Here is a 15,747-nt window from a genome sequence, read left to right as displayed (position 1 = left end):
AATAATGTTAAGGACAATGTGTGCGGAATCGATATCAAAACCGGAAGTGATTTATGTTGATACATCGCGATTCAAAATACAGCTCTTTGCATGAATGGAAATAATTGTATTTTTATTACGGATTTAATTGCTTCTATTATCTATTCAAACTTTATTTTGTATTGCTTAAAAGATGTTCATGTACAGTAAATCCGCCTTTTCAATCTACTAGGAGTATGCGGAACCATTTAGTTGGAATACCGGAGCTATTTTGAGAAGACACATCGATCGCCAACATCCGGTTCTTAGCATGTATTTGACCTCAAGAGGCTTAACGCTGACATTTTGACAAATAACATCGACCGATACCGATTGTGGGCGAGTGTGAAGTTGTCGAGACGCGTTAAGGGGGACGATGGCTTCTTCCGTTGGTCCGTTTGCGGCCGTTTTGACGCTATCATCGACATTTAGCTTGTTAGCCTTAGCTTGAAGTCCGGGTATCCAAGTGTCCATTCGTCTTCGTTTAAGGAGCAGCTGACAATTTCGAGGTAAGGAAACCATTAAAATAATTTGTTGTTGTTAATTAAAGCACTTACTACGTCATTTCAAGCGATTAACAATCTGTGTTAGTGTATGTTGGCCTCAAATTAAGTCGAGACTAGCTACAACTAGGGTCAGCTGGTGAAATGGCACATCTATGCAAGAAGTAGAACTATTTGTTCAAAGTGTTTTAATAACCATGTGAAAAAATTGTTTCATGATGCCAGAGAAGTGTTGCTAACTTCAGCTCAGCGAACATCCGGATGAATGACTCCACTTTCTTGCTCATCTATCTATGTCAACGACCTAAAGTGACAGGCAGAACAATTAAAAGCTCCTCCACTAGATGGCATAAGGTACAGGTATAACCAGTACCATCTTTATAAAATAGTTCAATAAAGGTTCAAGAAACACCCGTGTACATACTGCTGGCTGAGCCTTAACCATGTTTAATTTCCATTGCAGTTTTTATTTCATGTTTTTGTTGATTTTTTTAGACGATGTTTTTGGTGGGTCTGACGGGAGGTATCGCCTCAGGCAAAAGCACAGTGTCATCGATGCTGCGCGAGCTTGGCTGCCCCATCATCGACGTAGATGTCGTGGCCCGGAAAGGTAATTTGGCATCAGTAGTTGGGTTCCAAAAATCCTGTTCTAAGTTGGAAACTTTCCCTGTGAATTTATGGGAATAAACCTGGACTTGACAAAATTGAAGTTTGGCTCTTTATATAGATAGCATATTTTTAGGGAAAATATATTGGACCAGAAATTTACCCCAGACCACAAACACTTTTTTTTTTTTTTTTTAATGAACGCAGTGGTGGAGCCCCGCTCACCCGCCCACTCAAGCATCGTCTTCCACTTTGGGCGCGAGGTACTCCTGGAGAATGGCGAGATCGATCGGCAGAAGCTGGGCCGCCTCGTCTTCGCCGACAAGGAGAAGCGCAAGCTGCTCAACTCCATCACGCACCCGGAGATCCATAAGGAGATGCTCAAACAGATCGTTTTCTACTTCCTCAGAGGTAACACTTGATTTAATACAAAAAAAAAAAAATCAAACACCAAAAAACATCAACAGTGAGGAGAGTGTACTTTTTGTAATTTTTCTTGGTATGTGAGTGGATGGCCATTTTGTGTGTCCGTGCTTTCCTAAGTGTATTAATTATTTGTTGGATCAAGATGTGCCCTTTTTTTTTAATCCTAGGCTATCGCTACGTTGTGCTGGACGTGCCTCTTCTCTTTGAAACCAGGAAGCTCACGCAGTTTCTCAACCACATTGTTGTTGTTTACTGGTAAGGCGTCCTGTGCCATTCTTGATGAAAAGCGTTCATCAAACAAATAAGAATTAAGTTAATTATAAAACTGTGAAACAATTAAATGGTTCAATATATTTTAATTACATTTAGCAAGTTTAATGATCATTTAATTCACGTTGTAAATTTTAAAATTCTGAAATCAGGACTTTAAGTTAACTTCTACTAATTTAATGAAGTCAATAAAAAAAAATCATAACATGTAAATTGGCCATGAAATGATTAATAAATAGGTCCAATATACTGTAATTAGTTTATAATTAAAGATGATTACTCTCCCTATAATTTACAAAATATAAATCTCACATATTGAAAATTTATCGAAAATTAATTACATGACATTAATATTTTTTTTTTTTGTCGAGGTTAAAAAAGTGTAGATTATGAATTTATTTTTTAAATGTTACTTTTTAATGGATTTAATCTCAAAAAGTGAAATATAGTATAAACTGGCTATATATATATATATATATATATATATATATATATATATATATATATATATATATATATATATATATATATATATATATATATATATATATTTACAATTTAATTAATCTGAAATTCATTAGAATTTATAAAATTAACTTTGTAAAATTTGGGCACACAAAATGCACTCAAAATGCTTAATATTTCCAAATGAAAGTGTTTGGATTAGATATACATTTCCCTACATATTTGCCACTTGTGTGATGTCCCAAAATAAAGTTTATTGTTTCTCAATTATTGTGAGGCTGTTCTTGTCTTCAAAATTCACCCCGATCATAAAGTATTATATTGCATGTGCATGGAAATTGAACCGTCTGTAAGGGTTAATAATGCGGTCATTCCTTTTGTTTTTTCTTTTTCCCCTCGCAGCGATCCGGCCACTCAGCTGGCGCGCCTGATGCAGCGGGACGGCCTGACGGCGGAGGAGGCCGAGCAGCGTCTGGCGGCGCAGATGCCGCTCAACGAGAAGCGCGGCCTGGCCAGCCACGTCATCGAGAACTCGAGCGCGCGCGAGGACACCCACCGGCAGGTCCTGCGGCTGCACACCAAGCTGGAGGACTCCATGGACTTCCTGCTGGTGCGGGTTCTGGCTGTGGCCGCCGCCGCCGGCCTGGGCGGGATGCTGCTCTACGCCGCCAAGATGCTTTTGTCCTAACGGAAGGCGGACGGCGGCAAAGTGGTGTGAAAGGAAGGATGGCAGGCAGGCAGGCAGGCAACCAGGCGGCTAACTGTGAGGTTAGTCATTGGAGCCACATTCTCACCAGGATTTAGTAGGATTTCTTACAAAACATGCACTTTAATTAGTCGGCAACTGACTTTTACTTAATGAAATGCATTTTCGGACAATTCCATGGTTGCTATCCAATGCAAAGTCTTTTTGTTCCCCTTCCAAAATTCTGAAATTTTTGGTATGGAGAAAAAACAAACATTTTCAGGATACAAGGATGTGTTTTTAATTGGACGATGACAATTTATTTATTAACACACGGTGGAATCGCCAATCCCGGGATGCCCTTCTATTCGGTCCCATTTCAGGGCAATTTTTGTCCATTACAAATAATGGGAATCACCATCAGAAAAAAGGAAAACCACACACACAATTAAAGATAGCACCCAAAGCGATTCCATTGCACAATGACGGCAGCATTTCATCATCAAACCACCAAATGATGTGGCTCAGTCAGTGTCACAATTTTAGTTCTGTACCACAATTGGCACAGAACCAGAATTGGTTATTTAATTTCGCACTTGACAGGCAATAAACCGTTTTTTTTATAAAACTCAAACTGTTAATTAAAGGGTGATTTTCAACTTGCTTTTTAACACTTTTACCGGTAAATATCAAAAAATGTCAATGATTTTGGCAGAAAGGTTAGGAAAAAAAAAAGACTTGGTCGCTTTTGATTGATATGAATTTTAAAAATATAGGGGGAAAAGTTGAATATGTTGGGGGATTGGGTAAAAAGCGAAACAAAATGTAATAACGGAGGATTGATCCCCTTCCCCCCACACACAAAAAGTCAGTAAATTTGCGAATGCTTAATATACGTAGGTGTGCTGCCATGCTTTATTTTGTACAATTTCCTACTAATTTCTTGCGAGGACACTTGACCAACACATTGGTTCAACTTGCACTGACGTAGGCAATTTACAATACCTCCACGTGCAATTTGTGTTGCTTTTACTGAAACATGAAGGTTCAGACAGTCAAAGAAGCTTCCAGATACGTTTAAAATACCGTATACTAAGTTCCACCAATTTGCAAACGCAGAAAGACATTTGAGTGATGTTTTCCCCCGCGCACAGAGGACATTAAGGCGACATAAATGTTACCACAACGAATGTATTTGACAATCCACTTGAGACGGTGAGGTGAGTGACTTAAGCAACTTGACTGTATTTTCTTACACTTTTTCTTCTTTCTTGCACTACCCCCACCTCCCTTGCCCTCTGTAAACACTCTTTGTAAAACCAAGACGCTTCACATAAACCAAATCAAACAGTTTCTGACGACCAATTCCTGACTCTCTGCCGGCACTTGAGTAGGTGAATCGGCAAATGGGCGGGAGTTGAGTGTCATGGAAGACTTTCTTGGACAGAAGAGGAGCATCAAGAGCCGCGGACAGGCGGATTGAGGAACGCGGGCAAACGCGATGATGTCATGGCCCTCGCCGATGCAAGGCCGCTCGGCCCGCGGCCCTCCAAGCCACCGAGTCACTAATGCGGAGTGATGGGTGGCGGGGGAGTGCGTTTCAAAACGTACAGCAGCACAAGAGCGCGTGCAGCGCGACTGTTGTCGTATGGATCAACACCAGAGGTGGCCGAAGTAGTCATGCACACAAAAGTGAGTACAGCCCTCACATTTTTGTCAATATTTTATTCTCTCTTTTTTTCATTGGAGGAAATGAGACTTTAAATGCAAGGTGCACTGTTGCGCGCGTCTTGCACCGATAACCTGAAACATCCCATTTGCCTCAAACGCCTCAAACCCGTTTCCAGTGCGCCCCCGGGCAGCCGTTTGTCTTTTAACCGGTCCGCGTCGGGAAGGCCACATTTTGCAAGCTTGGACTTTATCTGAAGCAGCATGTGCGAAAGCTCCCGAGGGAACGACCCTGTCGGAATACTAATTGTAGCTTTAATCAAGCCAAGAAGGTTGATGGTCCTAAAAGCGTTGCGGCGGCCGTCGCCACCTGCTCACGGTTTCCCGACAGCGGGCGTCTGTAATCTGCTCATCGTCGCGCTCAGCCCACCTGCGGGCGCCCGCAGAGTCTCGTCCGTCGGGAGCGCTTTTTCATCACCGCGCGCCCACCAACCATCAGGCAAGGCCAAGCTGGGCTAGCGCTAAAGCCAAATTTAAAAAAAAAAAAACTGCCGCCGTGGCTGATCAGAAAGCAAGCAAAATGCTCATGATGACTTCATTGTGGAATGAAATTGCTATTGTTCTACACATGAGCGCCAATTATTTTTTGAGCGGCGTAATGGAAAAACATGTTGGGTGACAGCTCTTATTATCCGTTGAGGCTATATAAATAAAATTGTATTGTATTGTATTAGGTTTGACTGGGTTTGTCACAGCTCCAGCTCCCCCGATCCAAAAAGCATGTGCACTTCATTCAAGACTCTAAATCACGGGTGACCAACTGCGGTCCTCGAGGGCCCCTATCCAGCATCTTTTAGCTGTTTCCCTCCTCATGAGTGTGCCTTGTTGAGTGAGCTTTTTTTTTTTTTTTAAGAGCCATTTAGTGGTGGATACACACATAGCCGTTTGTCGTGACCCTCATATTGACATCATGGATATGTACCGCCAGCATCCCAAACTCGCCGCATAACTATTCTATGAAAGTATAAAAGTCAGAAGGCGGAAAAGCCGACAGCGCGCCCTCCGTGCCGCGGCTGGCAAATGCGTCCGGACACCGACGGCTAGCGTTAAGCGGCCCCCCGCGGTCAGCCATCTTGAACTGTGGCGTCCGGCGTCACGCCAGGCCGAGGCCGGCGTAGGGCGGCCAGCGCCTCCGTAGCGCGTTGTCATGCCGCATCCCGCCGACGCGGGCTGAGGTGAAGAGACAGGCAACGCGCCAGCAGAGCAAGCCCGGCCGCATGACTCAACCTGTCGGCGCGCGTTAGGCCCGCCTCAGTCGGGGGTGGGGGGGCCACGAGCGGAGCGCGGAGGGCCACTGGTGTTGAGTCACTGACACACTGGACTTGTTCCCCCGGACGCGGCAAGCGGCGTACTCTGTCACGTTCTCCCAAGGAGCGCCAAGTGCTGTGCTTGGGTGCACACATGTAAGCCCACCGCCAGCCTCTCGGCCCTTTCCTATTGCCCCAGCAAACTTTCTGCTCTATTTGCTCTCCGTTGGCTGCAAAGTCGCATGACCACAAAGAGTTACACGTATAGGGCTGGGAATTGTTAGCGTGCTAGCTCACCCCATCTCCTGTGGCTTTTCAAGAACAATAGCTTTTTTATTATTATTAATCCCATGAGGAAAATGAAGAATACGTTTGATTGTTCTTTTTTTGGACTGTATTAATTTTCTTTTTTTTAAATATTGATTTTCTTTGTATACTATTAATTGATTTGATCAAATTAATTTCGGTGCGGGTAATGAGATTAGAGGTTCTCCAATCGGGGTTTTATGCCGCCAGTTCCGATATCGATTCTCCGTGTGTGAGATCGGCCGATGCTGATTCCAATACCGAACACGTGGATTAGATACCCTAATTTCAGTCACCGGTTTGGTCCGTCACACTCTGACCTGCGGGTGATCGTTTTCTGTGATCGGCAATGAAAGGCATTGATCGATATATGCTGATCATATTCTTTTCCACGAAAATCAGTTGATCACAAAGTGTGGCCAATGGTCAGACCACCACTAAATGAGATTATTTTTCATTTGAATTACTTAAATTGCTTTTTCAAATATGTTGTATTTCTCCCATCAAATTAATTGTATTGATTGTTTAATGAAGCATTTTTAATTTATATTATTGTTTATTCGCTCAAATTCATTCCTATGCAGGTTTATGAGAATTATTTAATTTTAGATGTTTAAATTGTTTTTAATTTGATCATTTATTGGGAGAAATTATTTTTTGTATACATATTTAGATTATTGAGTTTTGAAACGCCTAATTCAACACACTAAAGCACACAAAAAGCATATAGAAGCGGCAAATATCGTAATTCGAATACCATTTTTGCTAGCTGTTAGGCACATCGGCCTTGATTCCAAAGAAATGGTTTTATTTTTCTACTTGTTGCTAGGCAGAATTCATCGTTCAGTCAAAACTCTTCCAAGTTTTGCAGATTTTTTTTTTTTTTTTTCCACACGTCCGATGCTAACGTTACTCGGCTTGCTTCTCGTCGCAAGTCAATCGGTGATGTGTTCACTGCTTGTTCAGTGTCAGCGTTTCCAAGTGCAAGGGCAGTTGTCGGAAGTCGGCGTGGGAGGCACGGGGCTCATTTAGCCGAGGCATTTAGCCGTCTCTAATTGGGACGCAACTCGCTAAGTTAATTGCGGGGTGGCAACGCCGAAACAAAAGCCGGGCTTGATGGTGGTGAGGAGGCAGAAGCCCGACTGGTGTGGCTGCAGGTCGGCCCGAACACTCGCGCATCTTTGCGCGATTGCCGTGGGGATTATCTGGAAAAGCCTTCGCCATCCATCTATATCACGGGTGTCAAACTCGAGGCCCGGGGGCCAGATCCGGCCCGTCACATCAATTCATGTGGCCTACTGAAGCAAGGGAAGCGGCCACTTTGTGGACTTCTTCCTGTTTTGACGCAAAAGCCGGACCGAAAGTGCAATTTCTCCATCCGATGCCTTTTTCAGCATCATCCTTGAGTCACTTGATGCAAAATGGGTTTGTGTCTGCATAGTGTCAATCAAAACAGTATTATTCCGCAAAAGCAGCTTTTTTTTTTTCCCAAGCCTGTCCCGTCGACTTTTGGCGCACTTTTTGCAGCGTTATGAGGGCGAGGATTGCTGTCAGGACGAGAGCGGCCGCGTTGTCGCTGCGCCTTGGGGACGCTCGTCTTTGACATTGTGACATGAAGTCTCTAATTTGACGATGCTCTCATGGCGCCCGAGAGCAAGCGAGCTTCTCGGCCTCCCCCCGTGGCTCGGCTGACCTCTGCCGAGGCACGGTCACTCACTTTTAATTGTGTCTGGAGGAAGTGAGCTGTCCGTCTGCAAGGCATTAAATAACATTGATGCTCTGACACTGCAAAGCAATCCAGTCGCCGCCCTTTTTTTTTTTTTTTTGCAGCGACTTTGCTGGCTTTATTTGGGGAGGGGGTGGGGGGTTGACACTGAACACTCACCGGCTACCGTTTTCCACTGTAACCTTTTGACACCACAACTTGGCATTGAGTTTTAGAAGCTCAGTAGCACTTGAGATGTTCGTAATACTGAAGATGACTTCAGGGGAAGTGAATCAGATCTTACAGTTGTTGTCCGGAAGCAGCCGTCTTGTCGCTGATTCGCCCCCCGGATGACGTTGTACAGATCGTAGCTTTGTCATGACGTGTCCCGAACGCCCGACTTGGCAAACTTTTGATGTCGTTGAATTTACGGAAAGGACTGTTTCTTTGAAACCTGGGGTACGCGTTCAAAAGCAACCAATTTCGGAACATACAGCTCGAGAAAAAAATTAATGATCTCCGATTTAAAACCGACTACATGCTCAAGTAAAATAAATATTGTCGTCGGATTTTGGTTAACTACTCATTCTCAGGTAAACTGGCTCCCTCTAGTGGTACACAAAGAAAAATCAATGCCGTCATATTGTTCAGTTGTTTTGAACTTTTTAGTAAAATACGACTGCATTTAAATGCTGTTTTTTTTACTTTTATTTAGGCATAGTTTTTATTTCAAATATGCACGATACGTTTTAATTTAATTATTTGTCAGCACTGTGTTCAATGTTCAAACAGGCTTTCACTAATGTCAAATGTATTCGTTTTTTGTGTCAAACGTTTGCGAACCCCTACTGTGGGTGAGTGTGAGGCTTTGTGCCGCCCTTTGGGCACCCGATGGTGTAGATGAGTGCACTCTGTATTCCATTTACCTTTTACATGACTTCCAAATGCAAATATTGATATGATATGAAGCATTTAATCGCTTATCTTTTCCATGATATAAGCCCAAAACTCAATTGAACTTTTTTTCAAATCACAATTCCGGAATCTCTGCATTGAAGGAAAAAGGCAAGAAACTGCTGAAACTTTTTTCTTTAATGGAAAAAAAAAAAAAAAAAAAAAGTTGTGGTATCCACTGAACATCAAGCAAGTGTGAACACATGTTGTTTGTGTTTTGACATTGTCGGACGACTGGTGGATTTTTGCATGCAACATGGTAACTGCGAGCACATCACATGAAAGAATCACCACAGTTTGAAAAGGTTTTTCAACAGACACACTGGGATGCATGTGCACTACTCAGATTGAGAAAATATATTTGATAGTGTACAGTGAAACCCTGACTATTCACAATTCACCATTGCATTTCTTCCCATTATTCATTGAAAAAGCCGCATATTTTTTTTCTTTTTTGGGGGGGGGTTCTGCCCTTTCATGACATCACAAGATGGTGCCAAATCCTGAAAGTAAAAATTATTTTCAAGGACGTCTCGCCTGAGAGATGATCGTATTTGTTTGTAGGGAGGAGCTAAGTTTAGCCTGGGTTGTTAGTGGAAATTATACACATTTATTTTCAAAATCGAATTGTCAGCCAAATGCTTTTTAATTTAACGTGAGATGAGTCTGAAATGATACTGCTTTGAAGTGTTTGAGGATCAAGGTTTGTTTCTGGTTTAAACAAATATTTACACGGATTGCTGCTATTTGCTAGACGGTGGTGCCAAAGTACTACTTTTCTATCCGGGCATCGGCTTGTCTAGTAGAAGCTCCTCCCCACACCTGAACATACAGCGAACCCATGCATATTTGCGGTTTGACATTTGCAAATTCACTGAATCAAAAAAACAATTATGGTTCTTTTTTTTATACTCTGGCCAAAGGAATAACACGATTGTCTGGCAAGGAGACATTTGAAGTGAGTTGAGGAGCTTTGTTTAGGCAAAAGTAGTCCTTTCCCGCTCTCTTGTGGCATCCAGGCAAAGACAACTTGGCCAGCAATAGCGTATGTGCACCGTAATTCCTTGGCACAAAAATGCTACGCTGATGTGCCAAAGCACTACTTTTTCTATTAGACAGGGCTTTGGCACCATCTTGTGGTAATTTTGGGCATTTCAGAAAGAGGACAGAAAAAGGGAATCGGCACAAGTTTTTCACCAAATCCACCCCAAAAAAATCAACCGATGGGCGGAGTTGCGTGTAGCAAATCTCGACTTGGCAAAAGAGCGCTGTACGTTTATTGTCTTCCAAATCAATCTCATCTAGGCGGCTGAATTAAAAGTCTTCCAAAGGACACAACAGCTTATCCAACGACTACTAATAAAGCAAAGAACAGCAAGAAACACGTGATCGGGCGGCGCCTCTTGAGAATCATGGCGGCACCTCAGCGCAAAAACGCAGCCCCGAGACGACGCACGGATAAAAGAGGTAGACCGCTAAGAGCCGATCCGCAGCTTCGGGCAACGGGGGGCCCGGTTTTGCGCCAAAGTCGGCAAGCGGCGCTCGTCAGTCGGCGTACAGGATGAAGCCCGAGAAGGTGCTGTACTTGTTGCTGTTGCCGCCGTGCGCCTTGCCCCCGTCCAGCTTGATGTACACCTCGTCGCCCGCGTCCAAGTGCACGATGACGCTGTTGCTGGCGTAGTCGTAACTCTGGTCCTGGTCCTGAGCGATGGCGCTAGCCCGGACCTGAAATACACAAAACGCACAAATGACAGCAAAGTGGGCCAAATTACTCGACGGGCTTGACTGCCCGACGGCGTCTGTTGGCTTGCTTGGCGTTGTGAGCAAGAGTTGGACTTACCTCTAACCTGCTCTCTTGAGCTTCACCACTAGATGGCGGCAACAAACCCAGCGTCTCTTAACATTTGATGTCCAAACATGGAATAACAAATTTGATCCACAAAAATTTGACCTTGACTCACTCTCAGAGATGATGACAGAGAACTTCGCAACATGCGGACACCATCATTTCACGTGCTTATCTTCTAGCAGAGGGAACGTTTTTGCTGTTTCGTGCCTTCATTTTTCGTTTTTTTTTTTTCATGCAGATTTTCAACGCAAAACAGTAAAAGTCAAGTGGAAACAAATTACAGTTAAGGAAAAACTTCTAGTCTGTTATTACCGTGTAGCTTTTACACAGTAAATGAGTTTACAGTCGTATTTCGCTGCTTAAAAAGCATGCAAAGGGAACGGATGAATTGCCTTTCCATTCATTTCAACGGGCAAAGTAAATTTGAGATCCGAATGTTTCACATTCCTAGCCAGCCACGGAATTAATTCAACTCAAGGTTTTCACTGTATCAACATTTGAAACCTCTGTTTTGCAGACAAAAAAAAAACAACAACCATGTGCTGATGCGAGGAATCCTCTGTGTGTGTTCTTAAGAGTGTGCCGGATACAAGAACGCGGTGACTCAAGTGTAAAGCTTCGGCTTGACTCACCCCGCCTGAGAGGATGCGCAGTGCTGCCAACGATAACCCCAACCCCTCCCTCCCTCCCTCCCTCCCTCTTTACTTATTTATTTCTTTTTCAAATGGCGCACTTTCATCATCAGTGACCGTCTGCACGCAGCGTATGAAAGCACCACGACTGGAGTGCCACGTCCCATGCGCGTCATGAGGACACCAAAGGGCGAGAGGGCATTCAAATTCCCCCGGAAAACTTTTGACAAGTGGCAAGCGGCTGGCCTCGGACGCTCAGGACGCATCTGGCAAGTTTGGCGTTGTACAAAAATGTAGCCTTGCTATACTGAGAGGTCATCCTAATATTTAAACCCTCTCAGGTCACCCAAATATGAAAAGCACGTCAAATTGATACTATCAGTGTTTATTTCGACTTTACCCAACCACTGGACGAGGGAAATGATCCTATTTCTGGCATTTACTGTCAAACTTAACATAAAACTCAAATTTAAAACAACCACGTAGCTTATTCTTTCAGTCAGCCAGCTTCATGTCTGTGTTACGATGCTCGAACCCTTTAAAGTGGAATTCAACCCAAACCCTTTTTTTTTTCAAAAATACGTTTCCAGCAGGCCCACTCGTTGAAACGCGCCATTCTGATGAACATTGCCTTTGTGGAATATGAGTTACGCAGCAAAACCACCCGTTTTTAGCCATCTCAGTGGGCGGCCATTTTGTCATTCCTGTCCACTGAAGATGACATCACAACTGCTCACAAAGACCAATCACGGCTGAGCTGTTTTCTGAATCGGAGCCGTGATTGGGCCTTTGCGAGCAGTTGTGATGTCATTTTCAGTCGACTAGTCAACTAATTTTAGTGCTGTACTGATGAGCTGGGATGTCTCAATGAACAATATATCCTTCTATGTCTTATACTGCCCCCAGGTGGCCGCATCAGACAGAAGCACATTGGACATTCAGTTGAAACTGTGAGACAAAAAGTGTTTCATTCTACTGAATTATGTCAGTCGTGTATGTTTTGATAAAGTACACGTATTTCAGTATATATGCGTGAATATAGCTTGTGCTTTGGCGCAGTAAAGGTTGGTAAACAAGTCTTACTTGAGGTTGCACATTATATCTGGACCTCCATCACGTTTGCGTTTCAGTTGCGATTTCCGTGGCGTTTGATCAGCGTCGTCACCTGAGGCCTCCGAGACATTAGCAAATCCTGCGTGAGCGGAACCAATCCCTCGTTTTCACGCCAGCGCCGCCTGGCCCGGGCCGGCCGGCCGATAAACCCGACGCGCGCGGACGTCACGGCGGCGGAAAAGTTTGTATTTTGTATTTCAGAGCGCTTTGAACTTGTTTGCCAAGACCCGGGGGGGGGGCGACGGTTTGACGCGCGACGGGGTTGCGGCTCTCGCTCGGCTCGCTTTCCCCGGCGTACGCAATCTGGCGGCCTGCCACGGCGCGTCGTCGCTTTTGCGGCCTCGAACCGAGATCACGACACACATGAACGCACGACTCGCCCGTGTGGGCTGGTGGCGTCACAGCGCTGCGTGATGTGGCGTTTCCCCATCTCATCAGGTCACGAGTGACCGCGCTTGCTCCAGTCGCGCACACGTGCAGGAAGGCGGCCGCATACTCGACTTTATTTTCGTGCACCGAAATAATGACGACCTCGTCTCAAATAGACTTTGTGTGATATCTGAGCTGGCTTAGTTGGACACAAAGCTCTTCTTGAACAGCAACAGGTGGTAAAACGGGTGAACTGGTTGTTGCGCCATCTAGTGGAAGAGCATGTCATTGTTCTGCCTGTCACTATATGTCGCTCGGTTGGATAGATGAACAAGAGTACAGTATTTGTTATCCAGTAAATGAATCATTTTCAGAGCCATCCGTCATCCTCATTTGGGTTTGGGTGTGCTGGAGCCGATCTCAGTTGACTTTGGGGCGAGAGACACCCGCATCCAGGACTGGCCGCTCGTCAGCCAATCAGAAGGTGAGCCCGCTGCGAGTAATTGACGCTCACTCCAAAAATGCTTTGTCACCGCCTACGCATGCCACAAGATGGCAGCACTGCACTTGTTCTATTAAACCAGGCCCGATTAAAGGAAGCTCCTCCCCTCAGTTCAACATAGTTGCTTTGCACCAACATGCCACCAGATGGTGCCAAAGTAACACTTATCCATTAGATATGATGCTCAGCGAATAAGGGAGTGAGGACAAGTGGATGGGAAAATGGATGGAGTTGGATGGAAAATGAAACTTGTGGCGAAACAAATGGCGGACCCTGAAATTGAGAGTGGATCATTTGCCACAAGCACGCTGGTTGATAACGACAGAATTTTAGAGCTCTTCAAAATGCTTCAGTGGGCGCGCAATGACCGCTCTCCATTGATGAGCCTACAGCTTTTGAGAAGAAGACTAAAGTCGTCATTGACATCAGTTAGCGTTTTCACAATCGCTCACTTGACTTGTTGCTTTCTAAAAGGTGCCACCTGAGCTTTTTCCGGCCGCCGTGACCTCATGAAAAGCTCGTCAGGGTTACCCACCAGACCGTTCTTCAGCAGGTCAGCCCACATGCTGGTGCCGTCTCCCCCCCTCATCAGAACGTTGTAGATGAAGAAGTAGGTGCCGGGGATCTTGCAGGTGAACTTGCCCGTGGCACCGTCGTAGTTGCCCCCGATGTTGGTCACCACGTCGTCGAAGCGCAGGACGTCGTAGCCTTCCTGCGGGTTGCGGAGCCCCGCGTAAAAAGCCACCCTGGGCGTGGTGTTGTAGATGGCCGTGCTCACCGAGCCCGTACCCCCTAAGCCCAGAATCCCGGTGCGGACCACGTCCACGCCGTCCCCGGGCGGTCCCTTGGGTCCCGGTGGGCCCGGCTCCCCGGGGGGCCCCGGGGGTCCCGGCTTGCCAGGGCGTCCGGGTCTGCCCTGCGAGGCGTGAGCGGCGAAAGTGGGCGGCGGCGGCTCGACGCCGCGCTCGCTCGTGTCGGCTCGGTCGTCCACCTGTTGCCCGGCGGTGACCGGCTCCTCCGCCGTGGGGAAGGGGTCGCACACCATGCGACAGGTGCCCAGCATCTCGAACCTGCCGCCGCCGCCGCCGCCGTCCTCCCCCCCTCCGACGGAGCTGACCAGCACGGGGATGAGCACCACCAGGACCAGCAGCAGCATGACCCCCACGGCGGCCGCCACCAGGGTCTTGCGCCCGATGCTCAGCCGGGGAAGGGGCTGGGCTGCCAGCGTGGAGCTCTCCGGAGTGGGAATGGTGACTGCGGGTGGCGGCGTCCACCGGCAAGAACGCGAGGAGGATATTATTCCGAAAGATGGTGAGAGCTGGCCAAGGATTGAGTGACAAGCGAGGGAGCCGAAGGAGAGCGAGCGAGCGAGCGAGTGAGGAGGAGGAGGAGGAGGAGGAGCGAGCGAACGAGCGAGCGAGAGGAAGCAACATGCACACACCGACTCTGAGTCAGGGCTGAGGAGAGCACTTTCTCCTTGGGGACGGCAGAAGTATCTGCTCCGCTCTCCTGGTCCTCGGGTAGTAAACAACGGCAAAAGGATGACCAGATAAGTCAACGGGTCAATGGTTCGACTGCAAAAGCATACATCTCAGCCCTTTTGTTGTGAATTTGGTGAAATGATTTTTTTTTTTTAATTGCTGGTTTCCACGTTAAAGCAAATCATGTTTTTCTTCTTTGCTTTTACTCAAGTACAGCATTTCAATCAGTACAATATGTTTTACAAGTACTTTACAGTAGAATCTGAACTACTACTGAAGTACACAGTGGGAGTAGTTTCAATTTTAGTTTTACCACTTCTCGTCCCATTAAGTCGAGATGCATTTTGACTAATGGAGTAGAATAAACTCGAAATATGTCAGATTTATTTTCAAGAACAAGTCGTGTTTTAGTATACAAAAAGTAAAAATACGTAACATTCTGAGAATTCATTCATAAAATATTTTTTTTCTGTGGAATTAAAATATTGATTAGGTTAATGATAAGAGTAAAATTGTATTATACAAGAAACTAACTTGTAAGGTTACAAGAATAAACTATTCGTGTATAACGTTTCAAAGAATGTAGGAAGACTTTAGTGCCCTCAAGTGGTCATTCGGCGCATTATCGAAAGACCACTTGGGTTCGTTTCCTTCTTTTGTCCAGCAGATGGCGCCGACTTTTCACTTTTCCTTCGATGAACTTTTCATGGCACTCGTTTCACTGCACTTTGATTCACTTTTCATGCAAGCTTTTCTTATCTGCTCTGCTGGGGGTTGGGGGGGGGGTGGGGTTGCTTGGACCACCCACCGTCATCAGCTCGACACATTCCACTGTGGGGAGGGTCTTCTCGTCATCAATAAGCGGAAGAACCACAAAAACAGCAGGAC

General features: G+C 45.5%; 2 protein-coding genes across 3 annotated transcripts; one reads left to right on the top strand and one right to left on the bottom strand.

Moving 5' to 3' along the window:
* Window positions 1-245: 245 nt before the first annotated feature.
* On the top strand, window positions 246-11,044 carry dcakd (dephospho-CoA kinase domain containing). 2 transcript variants are annotated; one of them, XM_086016815.1, is made up of 5 exons: window positions 246-527; window positions 1,057-1,131; window positions 1,335-1,538; window positions 1,721-1,808; window positions 2,691-11,044. In XM_086016815.1, exons 2-5 carry the CDS (start codon window positions 1,077-1,079, stop codon window positions 2,974-2,976), a joined length of 633 nt encoding a protein of 210 aa, XP_085872941.1. In that variant the 5' UTR covers window positions 246-527; window positions 1,057-1,076; the 3' UTR covers window positions 2,977-11,044. The 2 variants fall into 2 exon arrangements, with proteins under 2 accessions (XP_085872941.1, XP_085872939.1); XM_086016813.1 differs by having other exon boundaries at window positions 1,017-1,131; window positions 2,691-4,326.
* LOC147128766 (C1q-related factor-like) lies at window positions 9,034-14,677 on the bottom strand. The gene is made up of 2 exons (XM_086016812.1): window positions 13,914-14,677; window positions 9,034-10,638 (listed from the first exon to the last, which is right to left on the bottom strand). Exons 1-2 carry the CDS (start codon window positions 14,532-14,534, stop codon window positions 10,459-10,461), a joined length of 801 nt encoding a protein of 266 aa, XP_085872938.1. The 5' UTR covers window positions 14,535-14,677; the 3' UTR covers window positions 9,034-10,458.
* Window positions 14,678-15,747: the final 1,070 nt, after the last annotated feature.

This window comes from Filicampus tigris, chromosome 19, assembly GCF_054856515.1.
Source record: "Filicampus tigris isolate MCC_2025a chromosome 19, RoL_Ftig_1.0, whole genome shotgun sequence".
Taxonomy (NCBI): domain Eukaryota; kingdom Metazoa; phylum Chordata; class Actinopteri; order Syngnathiformes; family Syngnathidae; genus Filicampus; species Filicampus tigris.
This window is presented reverse-complemented; position numbering and strand designations above follow the sequence as displayed.